The sequence below is a fragment of the Numenius arquata genome, chromosome 2 (genome assembly GCF_964106895.1).
Source record: "Numenius arquata chromosome 2, bNumArq3.hap1.1, whole genome shotgun sequence".
Classification (NCBI taxonomy): Eukaryota; Metazoa; Chordata; class Aves; order Charadriiformes; family Scolopacidae; genus Numenius; species Numenius arquata.
Genome location: NC_133577.1, coordinates 94,731,278 through 94,752,824, shown reverse-complemented (window position 1 = coordinate 94,752,824; position 21,547 = coordinate 94,731,278). Strand labels below are relative to the sequence as shown.

The 21,547-nt window shown below is 39.7% G+C and overlaps 1 protein-coding gene across 5 annotated transcripts in view; it reads right to left on the bottom strand.

Annotated features, from left to right (window-relative positions):
- The window catches only part of GRIP1 (glutamate receptor interacting protein 1), a 230,661-nt gene that overhangs the window by 11,410 nt on the left and 197,704 nt on the right, over positions 1-21,547 (bottom strand). For 3 of the 5 annotated variants that reach the window (XM_074168854.1, XM_074168855.1, XM_074168856.1), the window contains 8 exons: positions 15,451-15,520; positions 15,051-15,196; positions 11,843-11,987; positions 10,662-10,810; positions 10,291-10,479; positions 6,679-6,832; positions 2,241-2,352; positions 2,046-2,090 (listed from right to left, as the gene is read on the bottom strand). In XM_074168854.1, coding sequence (XP_074024955.1) covers positions 2,046-2,090; positions 2,241-2,352; positions 6,679-6,832; positions 10,291-10,479; positions 10,662-10,810; positions 11,843-11,987; positions 15,051-15,196; positions 15,451-15,520 — 1,010 coding nt within the window. The remainder of the gene's footprint in view (positions 1-2,045; positions 2,091-2,240; positions 2,353-6,678; positions 6,833-10,290; positions 10,480-10,661; positions 10,811-11,842; positions 11,988-15,050; positions 15,197-15,450; positions 15,521-21,547) is intronic. The other 2 variants (XM_074168857.1, XM_074168858.1) reach the window with 1 other exon arrangement.

Below are 21,547 nucleotides of genomic sequence, written 5' to 3'. Positions count from 1 at the left end.
GGTGAAAAAAATGTGAGTCAGCAGAATATGTAGGCAGGTCTAGAGTCAGCACTGGCAGAGAGCGTGCCTGGACACCCTCCCAGGCCGGGGAAAGCTCAGTGCAGGTGAGCTCACTGCCTGGAAAGAAATTTTGCATAACGCATATTGCAAGAGTAACTGCCTTAGCTTAGCACTGATAGTTCAGAGATACAAGGCCCTGTCTCACTGCAGTTTTTAATCTCTGTAAAAGCTAGCCTTTTATGTTAGATGCAAGAATACATGGAGGGTGAATTCTTGAAAGGTGATGACAGGAGTCATCACACCCACTGGGTGGAATGGACTGACATGAAAAGCACCCGTGCACAGCAGGGAGCCTCCTCCCTTGGGCAAGGCTTTCTGCTCTGGGGAACGGAGGCAAACACACTTCGGCGCAGCCACCGTACAGAGGTGCTGCCGCTGGGATAGGGTACGCTGAATTTCCTGGTTATTCTCCCTGGTGCCGATGGACAAGCAAAAAGGGAAATTAAAAGGCCACAACCTGAACTCTGACTCGGACAGGATGCAGGCAGCCTTCTTGAAAATGTGTAGTAAAAATAAAGGGGGGGAGAAAAAGGGGAAAACAGGCAAATAACTGTTTGCTTCTGACTCTGGTGAGCATGTCTGTTGCCCTTCTTTTTCCCAGCTTCAGCACTACTTTTACTCTGTGATAATGTATTGTAGCCTTAACAGTCTGTCTTGTGCTCAGCAATGACTGATATTACTGCCTGATGGAGCAAAACCATCCAGAGGACTTGGCAAACAACAGTTTTCTTTGCTCTTTGGCTGAGGACCTTGAAATGAAAAACGATAAGGAGTCCTTGACTACGCAATGGCACTTCATAAAATAGAGGCATCGCCGTTCTCAGCATCCTGTCATACTGAATGAGTCTTGCTTTCATTTTCAGAGCTGTGGGATGTGCAACAAGGCGATGCTATAAACGATACAGCATCTACAGTTCTGAATTTAACTTTTGTGAAAGGCTGAGCAAAATTCAATGTGTTAAAGTAAGTGAATTCTGGTCAGCATGAATGATCTATTTCCATTTCGAAATGATCTATTTCCATTTCCTTTTATTGTGCTCTGAATATTGAAAATTGCAAGAGAAGCCTGTGGTACTGAACCATACCTAACTATGGAATTAAACCAGTATAACATTTTCTCCTACATTTCTCTGGTTTGCAATAACAAATACATGAGAATCACTTTTGCTACCCGTACATGCAATACAGAAACCATAAATCTGAGGAAGTAAATTAATCTGAACTGAAAAACTTTCACCCAGTTATGCCATTCACATTCCTCCTGACTGCTAAAGGACTTTATATAACATAAAAATGAAAATGAGATTCTGCCAGTTTTGCAGCTCCAGGAATTTAAAAGAACATAAAAGAAAATATTTTAGGACATTTCATTCTGTAGCTTTAAGTGGCAGTATAATTTAATTGTTCTGATTAGACAACTTAGAGAAAAGGTGATTAGAAAAATAAAGACTCAAAGTTACTCTGTCTCTGTTCCCTTCTCCCTCTGCCCCCGTCCTCCCCCTCCAAGTCTAACACAAACCATGGTTAGATTTGCAATTAACTTCGGGATGAAATGTGAAATTTTGTTGTGTAGTGAAGAAATCACTATATAATGAACATTTCTCCCATTGGCAGCTTTTTTTTTGCAGAGTGGTAAGATTGCAGGTAAACATTTTGAAAAACCGATTTTCTTTTATGTTCATCTTAATCAAATTAAGGTTAAATTTAAAAGGCAACCTACAACATGCTAAGGAAAACTGCACAAAGCGTCTGTCAGAGAATGGGATGCATTGCTGCAGGAGGGTTTATGCCCACTTAAGAAGTTCTGCGCCATTTGCTGCCTGTGCAGGCAGCACCGAGGATTATGCACAGCAGAAGCTGCAAGTCAAAGCTCTGAGGTGAACACGTTTATAGAATTTTGGTTGCATTGTACAAAAGAAAACAGCTCTGGTTAGGGGCGGGGAGGCAGCTGCACAAGCACAAATATAAAGGTAAAGGGTAGGTACCAAGAGAGTCATGTTTCTCAAACACAGACGCCTGTCAGCCTTGTCCTGTGGAGAGGGGTTAAAGCTTTTAAATGAATTGGTGTGATTAGTGCAACTTAAAAGAAAAAAAAAAAAGGAGAAAATAAAATGAAAGTAAACCAAACCAAAACCATTATATTTCTCTATAATTGGAAAGAAAGGTTAAGATTGTTCTACCTCTAGTTCCCTCAGAATTCCTGACTGGCCACAGGTCTCTAAATCCTCCAGAGCCTGAGACCAGAAATTTTCCTCCTGGTCAGCCTCGGTGTTATCATGGGTACCTGCAAAGCTAGATTTACAATGAGAGGTTAAGAAAATGTGGACTTTTTTTTTCCCCTTGAAAAATATATTTTACACACGTGCATTGCCACAGATTGCACCTTAAATGACAGAACGCTACAGTAGGTGGGCAGGAGAGGGGGGAAGAGTCGCCGATCAGGAGGGGCTGGATGAACATGCAGAGCGCATGACAGACAAGTCTTCTCATGACCTGGTGGTCACTAGCAGCTGGCAGGATCTGAGCAGTGAGTTATTCAGTAAGGAGATAAATGGATTCCAAGAACAATTCAATACACATTTTTACTGGGTTGAAACTGGGACCTCCCTATGAAAATTAATGAATCAACCAGTAGCTGTGTGCAGAGCTGCTCCGTGCAATGAATATTTGCAATAAAACCTTTCAACCTCACGGACTTCTCCCAGGGAATAGGAAAAGAGCCCTCATTTTTGCAAACAGCATTTTGCAAAAGAGGGACGGCAGTGCTTTTTACCTGATTCCTTCAGCCTAAGCTGCATTTATCATTATCAATTTAAGGCCACCTGGCTGCCATCATATAAACTGCTCTAGTCATTTCATACATAAACACGGGGAAACTCTGGGGGATGCAACTGTCTTGCGTAGAGACTTAGGTCTCTGGTGTTTTATAAATGCACTGAAGCCTTATTTCTAGCACTCCTGAGCAGGATGTTGGTGACAGCAATGATTAGGGAAATTGCCCAGCAAGAGAGGTCTGATAAAAAATGACAACTCTGGACTGCAGCAACACCATCACAGTGTACGTGTGTGTGGGGAGGAAGCAGGAGTTTTTTGCTGTCTTAGCAAGGGGAATCGGCTCAATGAGGGTTCACACAAGCATCAGAGCTGCTGCACAGGAGGGGGCTGATTATGTGAAAGGCACAGGGGAAAGATGAGGAAGGAAAGAATGAGAATTCGCCCTTTTGGTGGCAGCAAGCTGTTACTTTGGAGTAGCTGCCCATGGACTGCAGCTAGTGGTGCTTAACAGCACATAAACAGAGCAAACACTATCATGGAAGCATCTGAGGCCTTGCTCAACAAACAATGTATTACCGAGAACAGCGTGAATGTAACACTGTTAACAGAATAGCTTTTAAATAGGAGAATCGCCCAGCACAACAGATGACAGCTCAAATGCTTCGAACACATGATACTCTGCCTCAGAGATGCTTTCTCACAGTTATGATCAGTCAAGCAGACAATGGTCAGCCATTTCAATCTCTTATTGCAATGATTCTCCATCTAGCACCAGTGTCTCTTCTAAGATACTGCAATAGATACAGCAATGGTGAGAATACCTACTCAGATCACAGCTGCAATTCCTCCCAGGCAAGATAAGAAAGTATTTAAAACATGATTTTAGAAAGATGCTTGACTTCTGAAATTAGCTCTTTCAATAAACCTAAGTAGTTGTTTCAATAGCCAATGTTGAACACAGACTAATCTATCCATTACAATACCTTTCTTTATATTGCATACTAATATTATAATATGAAATGGAACTTGAGTTCATGAACAGGATTATTTGAGGCAATTGTCTGTGACAGCAAAGACTGGTTTTCCTAGAACTGGAGGTTCATTTATTCTCTGACTTCTGTGAAATCTGAAATCATGATGCCCATAAGCCTGGACCTCTTTTTAGCTGAAGCAATCCCTTCTTCTGCCCTCACCTCCTCTTTTGCCTTTTCTCCTAGTCTTGTCTCCTGGTGTGTGAAATGCTCAACTTTTGTATCTCCATTACAGCCACATGAATAAGTTGATTTGTAGCTGAGCTACTGCACCAGAAAAAACAGAGGTACCAAAATAGTTTTGCATCTAGATAGCTTTTTTTTCTGAAGCCTGAGAGATTGATTTTATGTCATATGAAATACTGTTTGACCTATAACGAATATATTTGGTTTTCTGATGCTTATTCAAAGAGCCACCAGAAATTTAGATGCATAAAAATGCTGAAGGAGAGGTAGTGGGACAGATAAGAAGACACAGGTGCCTATGACTTGGTTCTTATTGCCATATGAGAGACAAAATCTTTTTTCTTTTTTTTATTTTTTTTTTTAATTCAGGAGAACATCATAGGATGTTCTATGATCTGGCAGACTCATTCCTGTAAGTATTGTTTTAATGTGCAAAAATTCTCCCCGGAGCGGGAATTATAACAGACTTGTCCTACCCGCCAGCAATACACACACATAACCAGGCTACAGAGCAGTTTAAGCTCTCTGGTTCCATCTGCTTGCCAAGTGAACTTTCATTGCCACTCGACGGCACGTTAATTATGTGTTTTCCGCTTTTACCTTGTTTTTCTCCTTTTTCTCATTTCAACTGTTTTTCCTTTCTTCACCCTTCCCCAGCCCTGCCCTGCCCTGCCCTGAGCCCAGCTGGATCTCACTCCTGTCCACTCCTTCTTCACCTACCTGGAAGTATTCCACTCTTCCAGCTGTCCCCCACCTTTCCTTTGCCCAACAGAGGCACCTTTCCACATCTTGCTCTCTTTCTTCATGCTCCTTATGCTCTCTCCCCCTGATCTTTCTACAGAAGTTTGCTTTAAATGGTTTTCTTGATTGTCTCCCAATGTCTCAGTCTCCTTCTGTTGCCACATATTCTTGGAAGCTGTGCTACACAAAATAAAGGTAAGAAAAAATTAATTTTTAGTGTTATAGAAGGAGACAAGTTGCTTAGCTAGAGGCAGAGAAAAGGGGGTTTTCTGGGGATCCCTGTAACAGGTGGAAGAACAGACATGCCCTTCACAAATACTCCAGCACTTGGTACAGGAACACCATCAGGTGTGGCATAATCCATTTTACAGATACAGGGTTAAAATAATCATTATTTTAATTCGTGCCATATATCTCAGGTGTTAAGTCACATTGACAAGTAGAATAAGACACTTTAATGTGCATACTTTCTGTTGAATAGTGCTTGAAAATGGTAGTAGAATACATGCTTTTCATTTAGAAGATGCTGTGTTTTACAATCCAGCTTTCTGGTTCATTGCTCATCAACTTTTTCAGCTTATGACTTATGTAACTGCAAAACAGTAGGTGTTCTGGAATCTATGGCTGAATCTCATCCGAGAAACAAAATATCGGCTTTAACTGTGGAAAAGGTGCTGCTATTAAAGATATTAACTTACCAAGAATATGAAGAAAACTATGGTCATTTCCTTTATTAAATATTGTCCACTACTAGCCTATGAAAACTATGTTTCTGGCCAGTAGTGACCAAAGGAGCTCGATATGGACCGAGAACACACACTTGTCCAGATCTATCAGAGGGTTTGTTATTCAGATTCTGAAAAGCAGCACGGGCATGTAAGCTTTGCCTTGATTTGTATTTCAAAGGTAACAGGCTGGACCTTATGGATTTACTTATCCAGTATGTTTATTCAGGCACCAGAAAGGGTTTCTTTAGTACTAAACCTGAACTTCTCACAGACTGGGATTTCAGGCTCATTGTGCTGCTACACCAAGACACTGTATATCTAATGAAGGACGTGCATGTCTGCAAGTCCAGGATGGGTACAAAGAACACAGAAATCTTTCTAACTGTGTTGTCCGTCTTTCCTTGTCAGAGGAAGAACTGTTCTTTGGTAGGAATTACCCAAGTCTCTGCAGTGGAACAGATCATACTTAGAACAGAAAATAAGAGACTTTTAGGTCTTTCACTATCTCCAAGCATTGTCAACTAAGCATTTTTCCTCCAGGAAGTTCTTTTGCCTGCAGAGAAATTAACTGAAAAGGAGATTTACTTCTCAGAAGAAGAGAAATGAATGCATGGAAAACTACAATAGCTTTCAACAAGACATTTCTACCTGGATCACTTTGTTCTACTGAATCACTGCAGATGTCTCAAGCATTTATGGAAGAAGACTGTAATTTCTGCTGCTTCGCCCAAACCAACATGAAGAGTTTTCATGGAAGAGAAAAAAGATCAACATGCCAGTTGCCTTTAGACACTTTATTTGTAGGTTTATTTTTGTGGAGTGGAAAACAGTAGTTTTTTTCTTTAGCTTACCCAGGGGAATGCACTAATTTTTTTGTTTGTTTATTCTTAAGAGGTAAATGCTGTGGGTTTGGTTTTTTTTGTCTGAAGTAACTCAGAATAAATATATGTCTTGATTTTGGCATCATAGTCTTCCATAAATATCACTGATCTCCCCTAGTAAGTTTCAGGAAGTATAAACACTATATCGCATATTTAAAGGAAGAGCTGTTACAGCTGCATTAGAAAACCAGAATTTCATTGCAGACAGGAAGTGTTCATTTTTGAGGCACTGCTGCAGCTGCAAATCAGAAAACAGAAAAGCATATGGGAACTTACCTGCTTGCTGTAGGTCGGTCCCATTCGTCATCACTCAGCCCTGTATCATGAAATGGGTGGTTTCGTGGTTTGCTTGGAGGGGACAAACTAGTCTGTTTAGGACTCCTCCATTCATAGGCATTGAAGTTGTATCCTGAAGCCTGATAGCTGTGTCCTAAAAAGATGAATTGTATGTTTAGTGCACTGTATGTGTTGTAATGACAGAAAAGCACATCTCTGGAGCTGGGTTCTCTAGAACTTGGATGTGGACTCACAATTGCTACCGCTTTTTTTGCAGTAGTAATCAGGTCATTTATGACCTAAATTATGCTTGGAATTAGGTGTGCTCTACAGCTTCTGCTGCGAAAGACCATTGAGAGCAAAATCTGAAATATATCTAACACTGTTCTCTTACTGCTTATGTCTTGGCTTCTTCTGATGTTTAGTTCTAGACACCTTCAAAACTTATCAGTTTCCAATTTGACATCAAGCACTGAATACTAGTGAAAAAAATCACATGTGTTATGGATGTGTGAAATATGTGTTTACGTGGTCATGTGCAACATGCCCAAAATTAAACCTACGCTATTAAGAAAACTGTGCTTCAGACCTATTGAAAAAAGAGTTTGCAAGGATGCATGAAAAAACCTCATCAACTTGACTTTTCAGATGACAAGCAAGAAAGTTTTTTCTTCCTCCTGGTAACTTTCTCAAATTTGGAAGCAATGCAGCCAAGAATTAGTGACATGTTAGTGTCAATTATACTAACCATCTGTAGAATGGCTACCTAGATGCAAAAGCTGGCATGCTGCAGAGGCTCTCTAATGACCAGTAACTGGAGTAATGCCAGAAGAGGAAGGAGAGCAGCTGCCTCGGCACCGCTGAAGCAAGGACTCGTTAATACAACTGCAGGACTGTGCAGTCACAGCCCTGGACAAGGCCAACATGGGAATCTCTGCACCCCTGCCCCTCTGTGGAAGGGGGACTTGCACTTAGCAGAGACACTGCTTTGTGCTAGGGCTCCCAGAGCTGAGAAAAGGCCTGTCTCACGATGGGCACACATGCCCAGGACCAATATATACCCTTGGAAAGCTCATATTGCAGAAAGTGATTTATCTGTCAGCCATCTCCAAATATCTCAAAGCTGTGTAAATGGCATCAGACGGCCTTTATGATGACCTTTATATCTGAAGAGTTTATTTCTGGGTGCTTTTATCATACAAGCAATGTTAGTATTAATTCAATAGTATTTCTTTAACTGAATTAAGTGTAATTTTAATTCCAAGTAGGAACCAGACAGTCTGGCTTCCAAGTGATGTATCAAGAAGAACACATGGATCAACTTGTCACAACCTGATGCTGATCTGTTAAGCAAAATCCATTACGGTAGAGCTGCTATATACATATATATTTCATCTTGACATATTCCTTTTCTAGCTGTGTAGTTGGTGTTTTCTGATGTGCATATTGGATTAGGACATTCTATTTTGTTGATGACTAACAAATATCACTGCTGTCACCTCTCTAAAGAGGGCAATTTGCTTCCATAAATCAGTCTAGACCTGTCTCCCTCAAATCTCATGTAACTACAGAGTTGTGTGCATTTTCCAGCTAATTGGCAGACATTAACATACCCCCAGATTCTAGGAAGGGTTTTGGTTGCAAAAATGACTGCTGTGTGGGGAAGGCTCTGGCTTAGTAAGGCAGACACATTAGACAAAGGTACAAAATGGAGTATTAATTCGAGGAGAGAAAAGACTGCTCACCAGCATTAAATTAGTAACTAATAGGATAAAGCATTATCTGGTGCTCCAGAAACATTCCCCAAACTCCTCAATTTGCTTAGCCTGTGCTTATGCCAAGAAAGGTCTGGAGAGAAGCCAAAGTCAACTTGACAGGTTCAAGACAGAATGAACTTTCATAGAAATGTGGGTCACATTAGTACCAGAGCAACGGATAAGGCGCAAATCTGATTACACTCGGGCTGCTTAGCAGAAGTGCCATGTATCCAGACAAGTCTGGGCTGATTCTTTCAAGGGAGTTAGAAAAAATCTGCTTTGAGATACTTGTTTAATTTTGGTATGGCATCTGAATCATCAGGACATTGGAAAGCAGTCTGGGCCTCAATCCTTTCCACAGTTGAACAATTTGCTCCAAATATAATCAATTCACCCAAGAAATGAGAACTATCATTTGGTCACTTTTTCAGCAATACTTCTCCTTAGAATGTAAAAGTATCAGAAGAAAATCGAATGTGATTTATTTTGATAAACTGACCAAAACAGTTAAAAACAGAACAAATTCACCCCAACTCTTAACTCCAGTGAGATACAAACTATGCAAGGGGAATATAGCCCAATGCATTGAGTACTAAATAAAACATTATATGTAACAATAAATTAAAAGTAAAATGTAGAAAACAGGAGTTATAATTAAATATATCGAGACTGTCTTGTTTAAAGCAAGTTGATGCCAAACATACGCAGTAAGGCTACAAAATACTTAAAAATTAAAGAACAGAAAAAACACGGCCACTAGTAGTGACATCAGCTACTTCCTGATCTCGAGCAGCTCAGCAGGTTTCAAAGGAAATGTTCTGCTTTCCAGAAGCAACTGTCAGTGTTATCACTGAGCAGCCACATTAAGAGAATAGTAATGAAAGTAATCAGCACAGAACTTCAGTCTATATGAGAAATCTGCTGGGCAGAGCTTGGTTTCAGTCCTCTGTGTGAGGGTACAAAACAGAGCTACTCTCCACAAGCTACTAACCACGCTCCCGGAAACCAACAGAAAGAAACAGAAATAAAATTGAAAGAATGTGTGAAACCAGAGCAAGAGAGAAAGTAATATTTGAAGTAAGGATCTACCTGTCCAGATATCTGCCAGGTAGTGGGAATACCTGCTTCACTATGGAAACAGAATTAAATAAAACGCTGAAGCTATGTGGAAGTTGTTTTCCTCATTATCTAGAATATTACAAGACATCTGCATCCCTCACTACCTAAATAAATGTGTTTTACAAATTAAAATGAGATTATTTGAAAATCCTATATAAAAGAAAAGTCAAATAGAAGTAGAAAATTTAGTGTAAGGAAAATCATGTCTTTAAATAGAATGCTTGTTTTTGAGAGCTGAAAGTTTGATGTTAATGCTGCAGGAATGAGGAAGAAGTGTAAGATTTACAAATCACAAGCAATGTCTAACATTCCCCCTTCAGTAGTTTATAATAAATCTGTTGTCAGTTAAAAATTACTGCATATGGGCATCAAATTCATGAACATCTTCAGTGTTTTCTGTGACTTGCATTGATCTGTATTTGAAGGATAAACTCATTTAGTTGTGGATGAGCTATGGACTGGGCTATTCAGATGTCAGTAAAGCTAACAAAAGTCCATTAATGCATTGATAAATGCTTCATAACACATCACGTTGTCATGAAAGAATGAATCTGAGGCCAGCCAAGTGTAAGAAATCATGCTGCCTGGCGAGGTGTGTGGTCATAATGAGACACTGGCACATTACAAAGTACAAGGTTTAAGGTTGGTACAGACAAAGTTCTCTTTAAGGCAAAGGAAGGTCAACCATGAAGATGATAATTTCTACTTTAAATGTCGATTGCATTCTTAATAGTACCTTGATTTCCAAAGCTGGTATCAATACCAGAGCCATCCCATGACTCTACTGCGCTGTCAACACTTGGGACTGTAGTGGAATAGATGTCCGAGAGTTTGCCAGATTTCTGTGCAGCAGAGGTTTCATCTTCAGCATCGCTCAGCTCACTTATGTGACCCACAGGGACAGAAAATTTCTTGGGACTGGTAGCTGAAAAGAATTATAAAAAAAAAAAAAAATAAAAAAGGAGGTGGTGATCATTGCTTTCCTGCACTTCTAAGCAGTAAGTTCTCTGCTTTTTACTACTGACGCGACGTTTTTCCAGGGATGGCTTAAATGGTTTTTAATCTGTAACAACACACACATTAAAGACCACTGATGCTACCCTTGGCCATACTCACCATCTGTCTGCTTCTTGATTTTCAAGGTGACAGTTTCTCCTGCCATCTGTAATAAATGTATGGCTTCACTCAAAGGTTTTCCTTTCAGACTGCTACTATTTATTGCTAGGATTCTGTCTCCTATGTGAATCGCCCCAGTCCTACAATTAGAGAGAGAAGTAAAACATTGAGAAGAGAGCACAAAAAGCAACAAAGGCAATTTCTTTGCATATTTGGAGCGTGAAAGTCTCATCTTCCTTTCTTTCTTTCATTTTGCTTCTATAGCTGTGTTACAGAGTAATTCTTTTGTTTGAAAGGCTTAAAGCAAGTCACCTTTGTTGTGGTGACAATAGCAGAGCTAAGGCATGGAGATGTGGATTTCTGTGTTACTGCAGTAGTTGAGTTAATCACCTATGGATGATATTCATTGCAGCCCACATATTTCAGAGCAATCTCAGGCAGCTCAGTAAGTTCTGAAATGAGTCAAATTTCTAGAAGTCTCACAACATAACAGATAATGGCAGTGTGAGCCAGTAGCCAGCTATTTCACCAACATCGCTTTCAGGATGGATCATATCAAGAGAAGAAAATAAATTCTCTTTGTGTGAATGCACTGTTTGTTCTGGCTGTGCACAGTATCGTGTTTTGTGTGCTGTAAGTTCTCTCTGTAAGGTACCAATTGCAATGACTCTGCCTATCTTAGAAATAATAGGTGATAGACAACCTCAGCATTTTCATTATTCTCTATCCATCACTTACCATGAGGAGCACTTCTGCTCCTCGGATAATGCTTGCTATGGTGTACATAAGTGCACATACAGATGCAGTATGTGTATAAACTTAGACACATGAAGTGCTTTCCTTACCTATTGTAGTATACATGGCTATTGCTTTTAAAAGGATGCCAAAATGTTCCTGTGATTGAGCAGTTCGATTGACTAGTCTTTGCTATAATAAGGACCACAATCCTCTGCTCTGTCTTGTACGGTATGTGCAAGAACATCCTGTTAAGCTATTGCTCATGCTTCTGAACTTGGCAGTGATCAAAAAAACAACAGCAAAAACATTATAAACTCAGATTTGTAGAATTATAAAAAAATAAATTCCTGAACCATGAACCATCTTCAGGTAAACAAAACAGATCTTTATCTTGACAAAAAGAATGTTTAAAAATAATTTGCTTTCCAATTTACCTTTCAGCTAATCCTCCTTTTGTAAGGCTGGAAATGATTATGGGATCAAAGGGCTCTTCAGTACCAGAAATTGTAATTCCAAGAGGCCCACCATAGCGCTTGAGCTCAACAGTATAAATAATTGCTCCAGAGCTCTCCTGTTCATCTGCAATAAATGCCAAGGGGATGCAATTGGTTTCTTATGAAAGAGGGAATGAAAAAAATAGCACGTTCAGTCTAGTGACTGGTAATCAAACAACATTTTCAAAGGATTACATTTCAAATACACTTTTTAATCATATTCTACTGGATTATTTTGAAAAAAAAAAACCAAACCAAAAAAACACCCAACAGCAAACAACCAAAACCAAAACCTTCTCTTGTTCAATTTCTTTTTTATTGCCAAAACCTGATTACATTGAAGTCAACAGAAAATCTCCCCTCATTCTATTAAGACTAAATTTTAGTCCATTTAAAATCTTTATATCTTTCCTGTTAAAATGTAACTTCAGGCTATTTCGTTACACAATTGCAGAATGCTTGAGGTTGGAAGGGACCTCTGGAGGTCTTTTTGTCCAACTTCCTGCCCAAGCAGGGCCACCAGGATCAGGTTGCCCAGGGCTGTGTCCAAATGGCTTTTGAATATCTCCAAAGGTGGAGACCCCACAACCTCTCTGAGCAACCTGTGCTAGTGCTTGGTCACCCTCACAGTAAAAAAGTGTTTCCTGATGTTCAGGAAGAACCTCCTGTATTCCAGTCTGTGTCCATTGCCTCTTGTCCTGTCACTAGGCACCACTGAAGAGAGCCTGGCTCCATCTGCTTTATGTTCTTCCTCAGATATTTATGTATATTGATAAAAGCCTTCTCTTCTCCAGGGTAAATGGTCCCAACTCCCTCAGCCTTTCCTCACAGGAGAGATGCTCTAGCCCCTTCACTATCTTTGTGGCCCTTCCACTGTGTCCATGTCTCCCTTGCACTGGGGAGCCCAGGATTCGATGCAGCACTCCAGAAATCTCTCACCTGTACTAAGCAGAGGGGAAGGATCAGCTCCCTCGACCTAATGCAGCCCAGGGGGCTGTTGGCCTTCTTTGCCACAAGGGTACATTATTAGAGAAAAGACAAGTTATTACTATTGTATAAATACCGGTACTCATCTGTTTCTTGAACTGAATGGAAGGTATTTAGAATCAAAGATAATTCAAAAATTTTAACACCAAACTTCCTGAAAAGAATTGTGGGAAAATCAAAAGTTATGATAAGATGAGCAGGTGTCTTACTAACAGAACTTGAAATATATCCCATGTTTTTGATGGACAAGTTTTAAGCTTTTTTAACAGAATCAAAAATAGCTTCTGAATTCTTAATTATCAACTAAGCTGAATAATAACTCCATTAAATTTGATTTAATTATATTCCATCAAGTCATTTGCATTATTTTGAAATTTTTAGTCTCATCAATCAGTCATCAGAAATGGAGAAGAATTCATCAATGAGTAAGCTTAAACACAATGTATTTTCCTTAAACAATACCCAGCAGGTGTTGCAGCAACAAGAACGGGTCCTGTATATATACAGTGCATGTTCTTTACATATTACCAAAAAAAAATCACAGCGGGAGAGCAATCAACTGCAGCATCTTTGAGTTGTGAAGGGATATTTTAAAATTTAAAATGCTAGATTTCTCCTCAGATCAAAATAATACATGCTCCCTTGCCCATCTTATGATATTAGTACTCAGCCATGACGTCTGGCCTGGTGAGCAACTTTTCCTAGATCTGTGGGTAATGACATTTCGAATGGCTCAGTGAGTGAGGAAAATGTCTAGGATGCACATTCCGTAAATGTTACTAGAACTAACCTGAGACAAGCTAGAAAATTCAAATGTTCCCATTTCTATTTGTTAGATAGAAAAACTTCAAAAGGAAAAAAAAAAGACACCTGCATTGCTAGCAAAGGTTCAAAGAGTTGCTCTCTTCTAATGCTGAACATGGTACTTAAGCAGAGCTGGAGAAATACTATTATCTTTGGAGCTACTTTGTTTCTTCCCAATTTGCAGAAAATTTAGGCCTTTAGCTTCCCCCCATCCCAACTCCCTCCTATTTCCACATAAAGCAAATGGTAAACATACAGAATCAAGGGAGAGAAGAATGAGAGGTGTTTATTCAGCAAAGAATACTGGGATTTTCATGCTTAGTGTTGGCCTTGCATTCCTACTTGGGGCATTATTATCAGTGTTTTGGCACAGTTAACATGACCTACACTTTATCTGACACGCTTTTTCCAGAGGCACCCAGCTACCTAAACCCCTTGGAAGCCTCTGGCCGGCATACAGTGGGCTGGCACATAAGCTCCCACTGCACAGCAGAAGAGTGGCAGCTCTTCCTTGCTTGCCAGAGTATTTTTGGAACAACAGCAAATCCCATGGGATGTAATTCCGACAACATTTACACAGGTATGGCATCGACCCAGTACGAGACTTCAACTGAAGGATGAAAAGTAATCCACCAAGCTAATTGAAAATGTAATAGCCAGTATTTGCTAAGAGTTGACACAATACTGACGTTTCTCCGCTATCAACAGTAAGTGAATAAGAAGTTATTAATCATACAGCGGCCCTGCCACATCAGAGTTGGAAGTTTATAGATCTTAGAGAATGACTGGAAAGGAGACTGGTCCATTATGTCTGTTCTTCTGGTTAGCCCTAGTTAAGAAAATTAATGGCAGAGTGCAACAAATGTCAAATTGCTACACTGATCTCTTCAGTGCTCTTTCCAGGCAGTAGAAATGTGAGCTATCCAAGACCATGGCATGCATGTGGCCTGAATTCACAATGAAGGCCGGTTTTGCCATGGAAGCAAAGAACTCTGATATTCAAAAAAGGGTGGTAGCCATTACGTTAATCAGGAGATAAAATTGTCCTCAGTTTGGGAAGCTGGCAGGAAAAAAAGAAAAGAGAAAAAATGCTGAAAACAACCTTACATGGCTGCACCTGAGGGAAACTGAAGATGTTTTGCAGTGCAGCTGCTGTAGGCAATATAGCCACTGAGAAAATTCAAAATTTTATATACTATTACAATTCTTTTTAGTGTAATGTTTTCTGATTGGTATTAGCATAAGACAGCCATGCTTAGAAAAAACATTTCACTAAAATTTAAATGCAAAAGAATAACCCTCTGTTCTAAAAATCCTGAAAATACACAAGAATCTGCAATAGACTCATAGCTAATACCAGAATTATCTTCATCTTTGCGGATCTTTAACTTTACAAGGTCTTCACAGTGCTGAAGGATCTGGACAGCATCTTCCATTGAGCAATTGTCAAGCCGAATATTATCTATCGCAAGCAACTTATCACCCAGTTCGAGTGTCCCAGTTCTGTGAACAAGCAAACAAGCTTACATGAAATTCTAGTAGCATTAAAGTATCTTAGAAGATAAGAACGTTGTTATAGAAACAATATGGATTTTCAAAAAACAATTATTTCTTAATATGTTGGACTTCTCATTTGTAACTTTTTTTTTTTTTTTTTTTTTAAAAAGCAGCGTCTCTTACAAGCTCCCTCTGTTTAACTTGATTCTGGGTGGCTACACAATGGAAACCGATTTTTACTGGGAGCTTGATTGTCTTACCTGTGAGCAACACTTCCTTTCTTGATATCAGAAATAACCAGAGGGTCCCCTGGTTTTCTACTGGATGGAGCTGTAATAAAGAATACATACAAGTATTTGTTTGGGGTTTTTCTAGATATGCAGATGGGCCCATTCTGTTCACTTTATTTACCTGCATTACCCCTTCCCCTAAATCACACAAATACAAACAATCGTCATCAGCATATTAGTAAGACTGCATACTCCTCAAAAATTAGAAAATGCCAGGATTAAGGTGGCTAGTGCAAAGTGAATTTAACCTGATATGTCTGCATTCTGGGTTAGGCCAGGACTGAACCATGCGAAGATATCACAGTACAGCTCCAGTGATGTATCATAAAATGCTGTGTAGCTACAACACGTAAGGAGGACTTTCTGTTAGTAGAACTTTTAAGCACAACTACTAACGCTGATCTTTTGCCACAATATTTCTGCCAGTCACAAATCGTGTTTTATTATATCCCTGACCAACAGAGCTGCTGTGGCAAAATATCTATAGTGAGCTACCCCATGTTCTTTACATCCACTATTTTGTCATTCAGTCCTTAAGGCAGAGGTATGAAGATGATGCTTCCTGGGTGAGAAGGAGGAATCTACTTTACAATAAATGAGATGCTGTGGATGGTGGCCACACATACCACTAGGTAACTGATACACAGTTATCACATCTGCACAGATGTAGCTTACACCACACGGATGCTTGCTTCACTGTGACTTGCTGCTTCCTCTGAAGTAAACATGGGCCTCAGTTGATGAGTAACCTTGCTCCTCCGTACTGCTGCTGAGCCTTTAGCGTTGTAGACCTCCCCACTTTGGACTGGGGATACCTACTAGAAGCCCTGCAATTCCAGCAATGGTCAAATTAGCAAAACCCCCACCAGTCCTCTCCTGCACACCTAACTCATCTCTTCTTGGAGCTATCTGACATAACTGTCAATTTTCTTTCTGTCCATCATGGCTAACAGGATGTTCTGTTCTACAATGCCAGTCATTGCACTGACTTGTGCAGAAATATTTGACAAGTTTCCCTTGACCAGGAAATTCGCTCAGCAATCTTGCTTGACTTTGGTTGCACAGGAAGCAGTTAACTACCCCAGAGAAAGACGACAATGATTACTGGCTGCTTCCAGAGGACGGTTTCTTGGAGCAGCTTCACTGAGTGCATTGTTTTGGAGGGTTCATCCATTTGCTGGCAGAAGACTGCACTGAGGATCTGATATGGTAAGCAGTGAGCTCAGAACTTGAGGGTGACGAACGATATATTTTTAGACAATGGTGTGGCGCCTTCTCTCTGCCATCGGGAAGTACGCCAGCTACAGCTGCTCTGGCCGGGAGGTAATCCGTGTGGTGAACGCAGACTGACTTTTGGGACTGTTCTTAACAAAGAGGGTGCTAATATTAAAACATTGCCATGTGGTATAAGGCACTCAGTTCTCCTGAAAGCGCTAATGGTTTTTGCACATGTAGAGCTCTTCAACTGCCCCAAGCATGTCTGCTCTCTATACTGAGGCCTCTACGTTCATTCACAGAAGGTACTTCTCCATTAGGCTCCAATGCCTAACTGATAATCGCCTAAAAAGCTACCCAGTATTGGAGGATCACCTACAAAATTCTGATGTCAGTTACTTTAGCAGCTCATGGTTCTTCTCTTTGATGGAAAATGACAGATCTTCACCTACAGCAACCACAAGGTGTATTAAAAATGACATTCCCAACACAATATTCTAACAGATCTTAACCTTGGCTGCCCTGACTGAGAAAGCCCTTTAATGTCCAAAGGAACTGTTTAAGAACTGCTAAATAGCCATATTGCAAATGCAGTGTCTTGAAAATCCAGAAGACAGATGCACAAGGACTTTCAAGAATTTTTAGAAACTTGTCTAAAACAGCACACTTTCAGAAAATGCCTATGTTGTAATTTAGAGAACAGCAATGAACTTTTTGCAAGATGTGTAATTTTCATAGCTTGTTTCTCATATGCCACGGGTCAAATATATCTCATATGACAGTTCGATGATTTATTTGAATTTGGGTTTGTTTCACCAATTAGTATCTTGTTAAAATTTGAAAGAATCACTTTGGTGATTTTTTTTTTTTAATTCTATGTTTTTACCCTCTAGGTTGCCTTATAAATCTTTGAGGTTATATGCCATCCACCGTACAATGGCTGCAGTTTGAGATTCGAGTATTAAGATAGTCTTTATGAAATTGCTTTATAAAAATTATCAGTACTAAAAAACCAGGCCATTACTGTTCCAAAAAGAAGAGAGAAGGAACCAAAAAGGGGGAAAGAGCACAGCTCAAAGTGGGAAGCCACAGAGTAGAAGTGGATACAAAGGGTATGATATTGCACACAAAGTTATTACAGTTTCACACTGAGTAAGTGTGAACCAGCAGCATTTTGTCAGTTATCCCGGGCTATTAATTGTGTCTGGTGGATGAAAGCCTTTTTGTAGGCAGCAAACACAGCTCAGCATGAAATGAATCCCCCCATGCTGACAAGCCCTTAATAAGCAGCTACACCACACTTTGTTTTATTCTTGTTCAATGCTCGTGACATACTTGCTACAAACTATTCAAGTTGTGTTGCAGAGATAAAATCATTAATTTCCTCCTGAACTTTTGTACTGCACATCACCGCAGCCTAAGATTGCCTCCCAAACACTAGCAAACAGATGCTGTCCCCAGCAAGAAGATCAAGTACTATATCCTGATTTTACAGATGAGGAAAGGAAACACAGGAACATTTAGGTCAAAGTATGACAATTTTCAGTGAGCAATTTGAGATACCCTTCATTTCTCCCAATAGTTTGTAGTACATTACAGCTTCTATGTCCAAAGTACAAGTACTGGCATTTTCAGCAACAGCTGCAGATGCTCAGCATTTCTGTGAGTGTGATGCCAGGACCTCAGTGGTTTCCACAGAAAATCAAGCAGCCACCTGTGGAAAATCTCTCTCTCCCTCTCTCTCTTTCTCGCTCTCACCCTCCCACCCTCTTCCTCCCTCAGCCCCCTCCCAGCCCCGTGAAATGACCCGTCTCAGCACAACTCCATTGCAAAGAAAAGGAAAAAACCCCTGATTTCTCCAGGGTAGCATTAAATCATCTTGACCATGAGATCACCTCCTTTTTCTTTTCTGCCATTCTCCACCTCATTCATTATGCAGCCTCCATCCCCTTGGATACACACCACTGTTTCATCTCTCCCCAGAGAGCAGAGAAGCAAGAGTCCCAGTGAGAAAGTAGTATCTGACCACTTAATTAAAAAAGATATCCTCGTGAATTAACGCACGTTTGAAGTCACACTGTACAGCTTTAAGTCTCCATTTTTATGTTTCATTTCAGAATTATGTTTGTTTTAAAGAAGCAATTAAACCCAAAGCACCTTACCACTCACCCATGTCCAGCCTTTTTGCTCAAGTCCCAGTTTCCCCTACCCCTGCTCACACCTCATCCTCTCCCCTCGTCTGCTGTCTCCCTATTATGGCTCTCATTTTCTCATTTTCTCTCCTTGTCCCGTTCTGCTTGTTCACCAAAGATTTCATCTTTTCTTCTCCCTGGTCCAGCTGTCAGTCTACCTACTGTTGAGCTTTTGTAGAGACCTTACAGAGTCTGTATGATGAACTGCAAGTGGAGCGAAGAGAGCATAAAGTTGTACAGATACTAAATTTAGTGTTGCAGCTGGAAGGCTGATCATTCGCAAGTTGTTTATTCTCTCTCTTTAAATTACTCTATGATGTCTAGGTCTCTAGGTCTCCATCCCAGGCCTCTACCCTACTCCTATCAGTAACGACTCACTTGAAAGCAAGTTCAGTGAAGTGTTGTCACATTTGTAGATCAGCTGTTCAATTTGGTTAAAAAACCCCCTCAAATAACCCTCCTTTCTTATTTCACTGCTAACCCAAAGAAAAAAAAAACAATGGGACTTAAACAGATTTTGGGGTGGACATCTCACCTACTACCCAGCCAAAACTCACTCACTAGTCTCAGTATGGCTTCAAGTTCTGGAGTTTGATCAAACTCTAAACAAACTGAACAAGCAGAGCAAAACAGGATGGAAAAATATTTTTTTTACAAAGTCAGTCCACATATCCGCAATGCTGGTTAACAGCTACTAGACTTTTAAAATAGAGTGTGATTATTAAGTAGATGAAAGAGCTTTTCAAAATTAGGCTGATGTAGCTCTTTTGTTCCTTAAGTACTGGTTCGCTTGGAGCAGCTGAGAAACCTGCTGATTCTTCAGGCCCTGCCTTGAAAATAATTACTTGTAACATGCAAAATGAAGCTGAGTTGGCTAGGTAAAATGCCAAAATATAGAGAACATTCTCATAGTCAATGCTAAATATCTGTAGATATTTACAAAGCTTGTTTCTGATGAAGTACGAAAACAATAAAGCAGACCACAGTATAGCTGCTAGTCAAAATGGCTTAGAAAAACTGATGATAGTTCGGGTGAGATTCTGATATTCTTACCAGCTTTGCAGCTTCTCGTACCTTGAGTAGTCCCATTAGCTTCAGAGAGATTATTTATGAAGCAAGGTGCTGCAGTTCATTACCAGTAAGGATATCAGAATCTTAGTTAAGAAAGAAAGAAAAGGAAAAAAAAAAAAAGAGCTGTTAACTACAATTATCAGACTGTACTAGTAAGTAATTTTCATCGACATCATTTAAGGATTTAAAAAATATCAGTCTGTGATAAAGTAGCCAGTGGCAGAAAAATTTATCTTTTTAAAAAAGATCTATATTCCATTAGATGGTCTAAAATCGATGTCACTGGCAAATAAATTGGAACAGATTTGAACACTACTCAATCTACTTGAAAGCCATCCTTCTTCTAGGGAATGGTTCTGTTATAAAAGCATAATCACACACACATGGACACTGCTGTGTCATGCTTTATTTGGATGATGTAATTTTAAGAACTGAGACGTTCTAATTGCTTCAACCAGGTAACTGCTTGTGAAAATTATGGTACCCAAAGCATGAAATATATAGTCAATTATATTTGTAAACTATGAAATACGGTCTTTATTGAGTATAAGTAGTTGTTAATGGGAAGATTAGACAAATATTGCAGAGATAATGGAAGGATGACAGAAGTCCAGTGTGTGTGTGCAGGCAGCAGTGGGCAAGGCCAGTATACGGTGAGGCAACCGACATGCACTATCCGAAAATCAGTGCCCTGGACGAACATTAATAATGACACTCATGAAACTTTCTTCTCTCTTACTTTTTAGGGGGGTGTCTGCTATCTAAGGGAATTTTGAAATTTTTTTTTGTTTTGCTTTTTTGTCTTGCATTATTAAATCTGAAACTAAGAGAAGCTTAGTTGCTTCCCCTATTACATGTTATGCTTTTCAAAGATCATGAATTAGCTTAACTGTCTTTAGTGCTGTGTGTCACCTCAGATATGCTTTCAAGTACCTGTCTGTAACTCCATGCAGGCACACTTGCTGTTTATTACCAAGGGAAACAGCACAAAGAAAAAAGAGATAAATACCTCTTCCAAGATGTGTGCTTCCTAACAGCTGACTTAGAAGAACTCTTGAACTTAAATATAGGAATATGTTTAGGCGCCAACCTGAGGTGAGGCTTATGTTTCCTTTCTGACAAAAAACGTCCGTCTTGTCTGTCAGTTCAGGTCATTTCCTGACTTTCTCATTCAAATCCTAAACCAAACTGGGGATACGGAAAGCAAGACAGGCGTTCCTCTGTAATGTTTATATTTATAGAGACAGCAATTTCTCACTCACCATTAACTCCACTACCTCATCACCTCTGTTTAAGCCTGGTCATACCAACTCCACTGAGTTTCCCTTAGTATTTTTTTTTAAAAGAAATCATATAGCTTGCTGACAGTATTGGTAATAAATGGCATACTAATGTGCTAAAGTGCTCTGACAAAAATTTGACAAAACGAATATAAAATGCTTATATTCTTCAAATCACACTGCCTCATTTAGGAGTTAATTAGGTAGAACAGAGCAAAGCACTGAAAAGCAAGCATGAAATGCAGCAATTCAGGACTTCTACCAAGTAAATTCACAAACTTTCAGTTATTAGTATAAATCCTTTGAAAT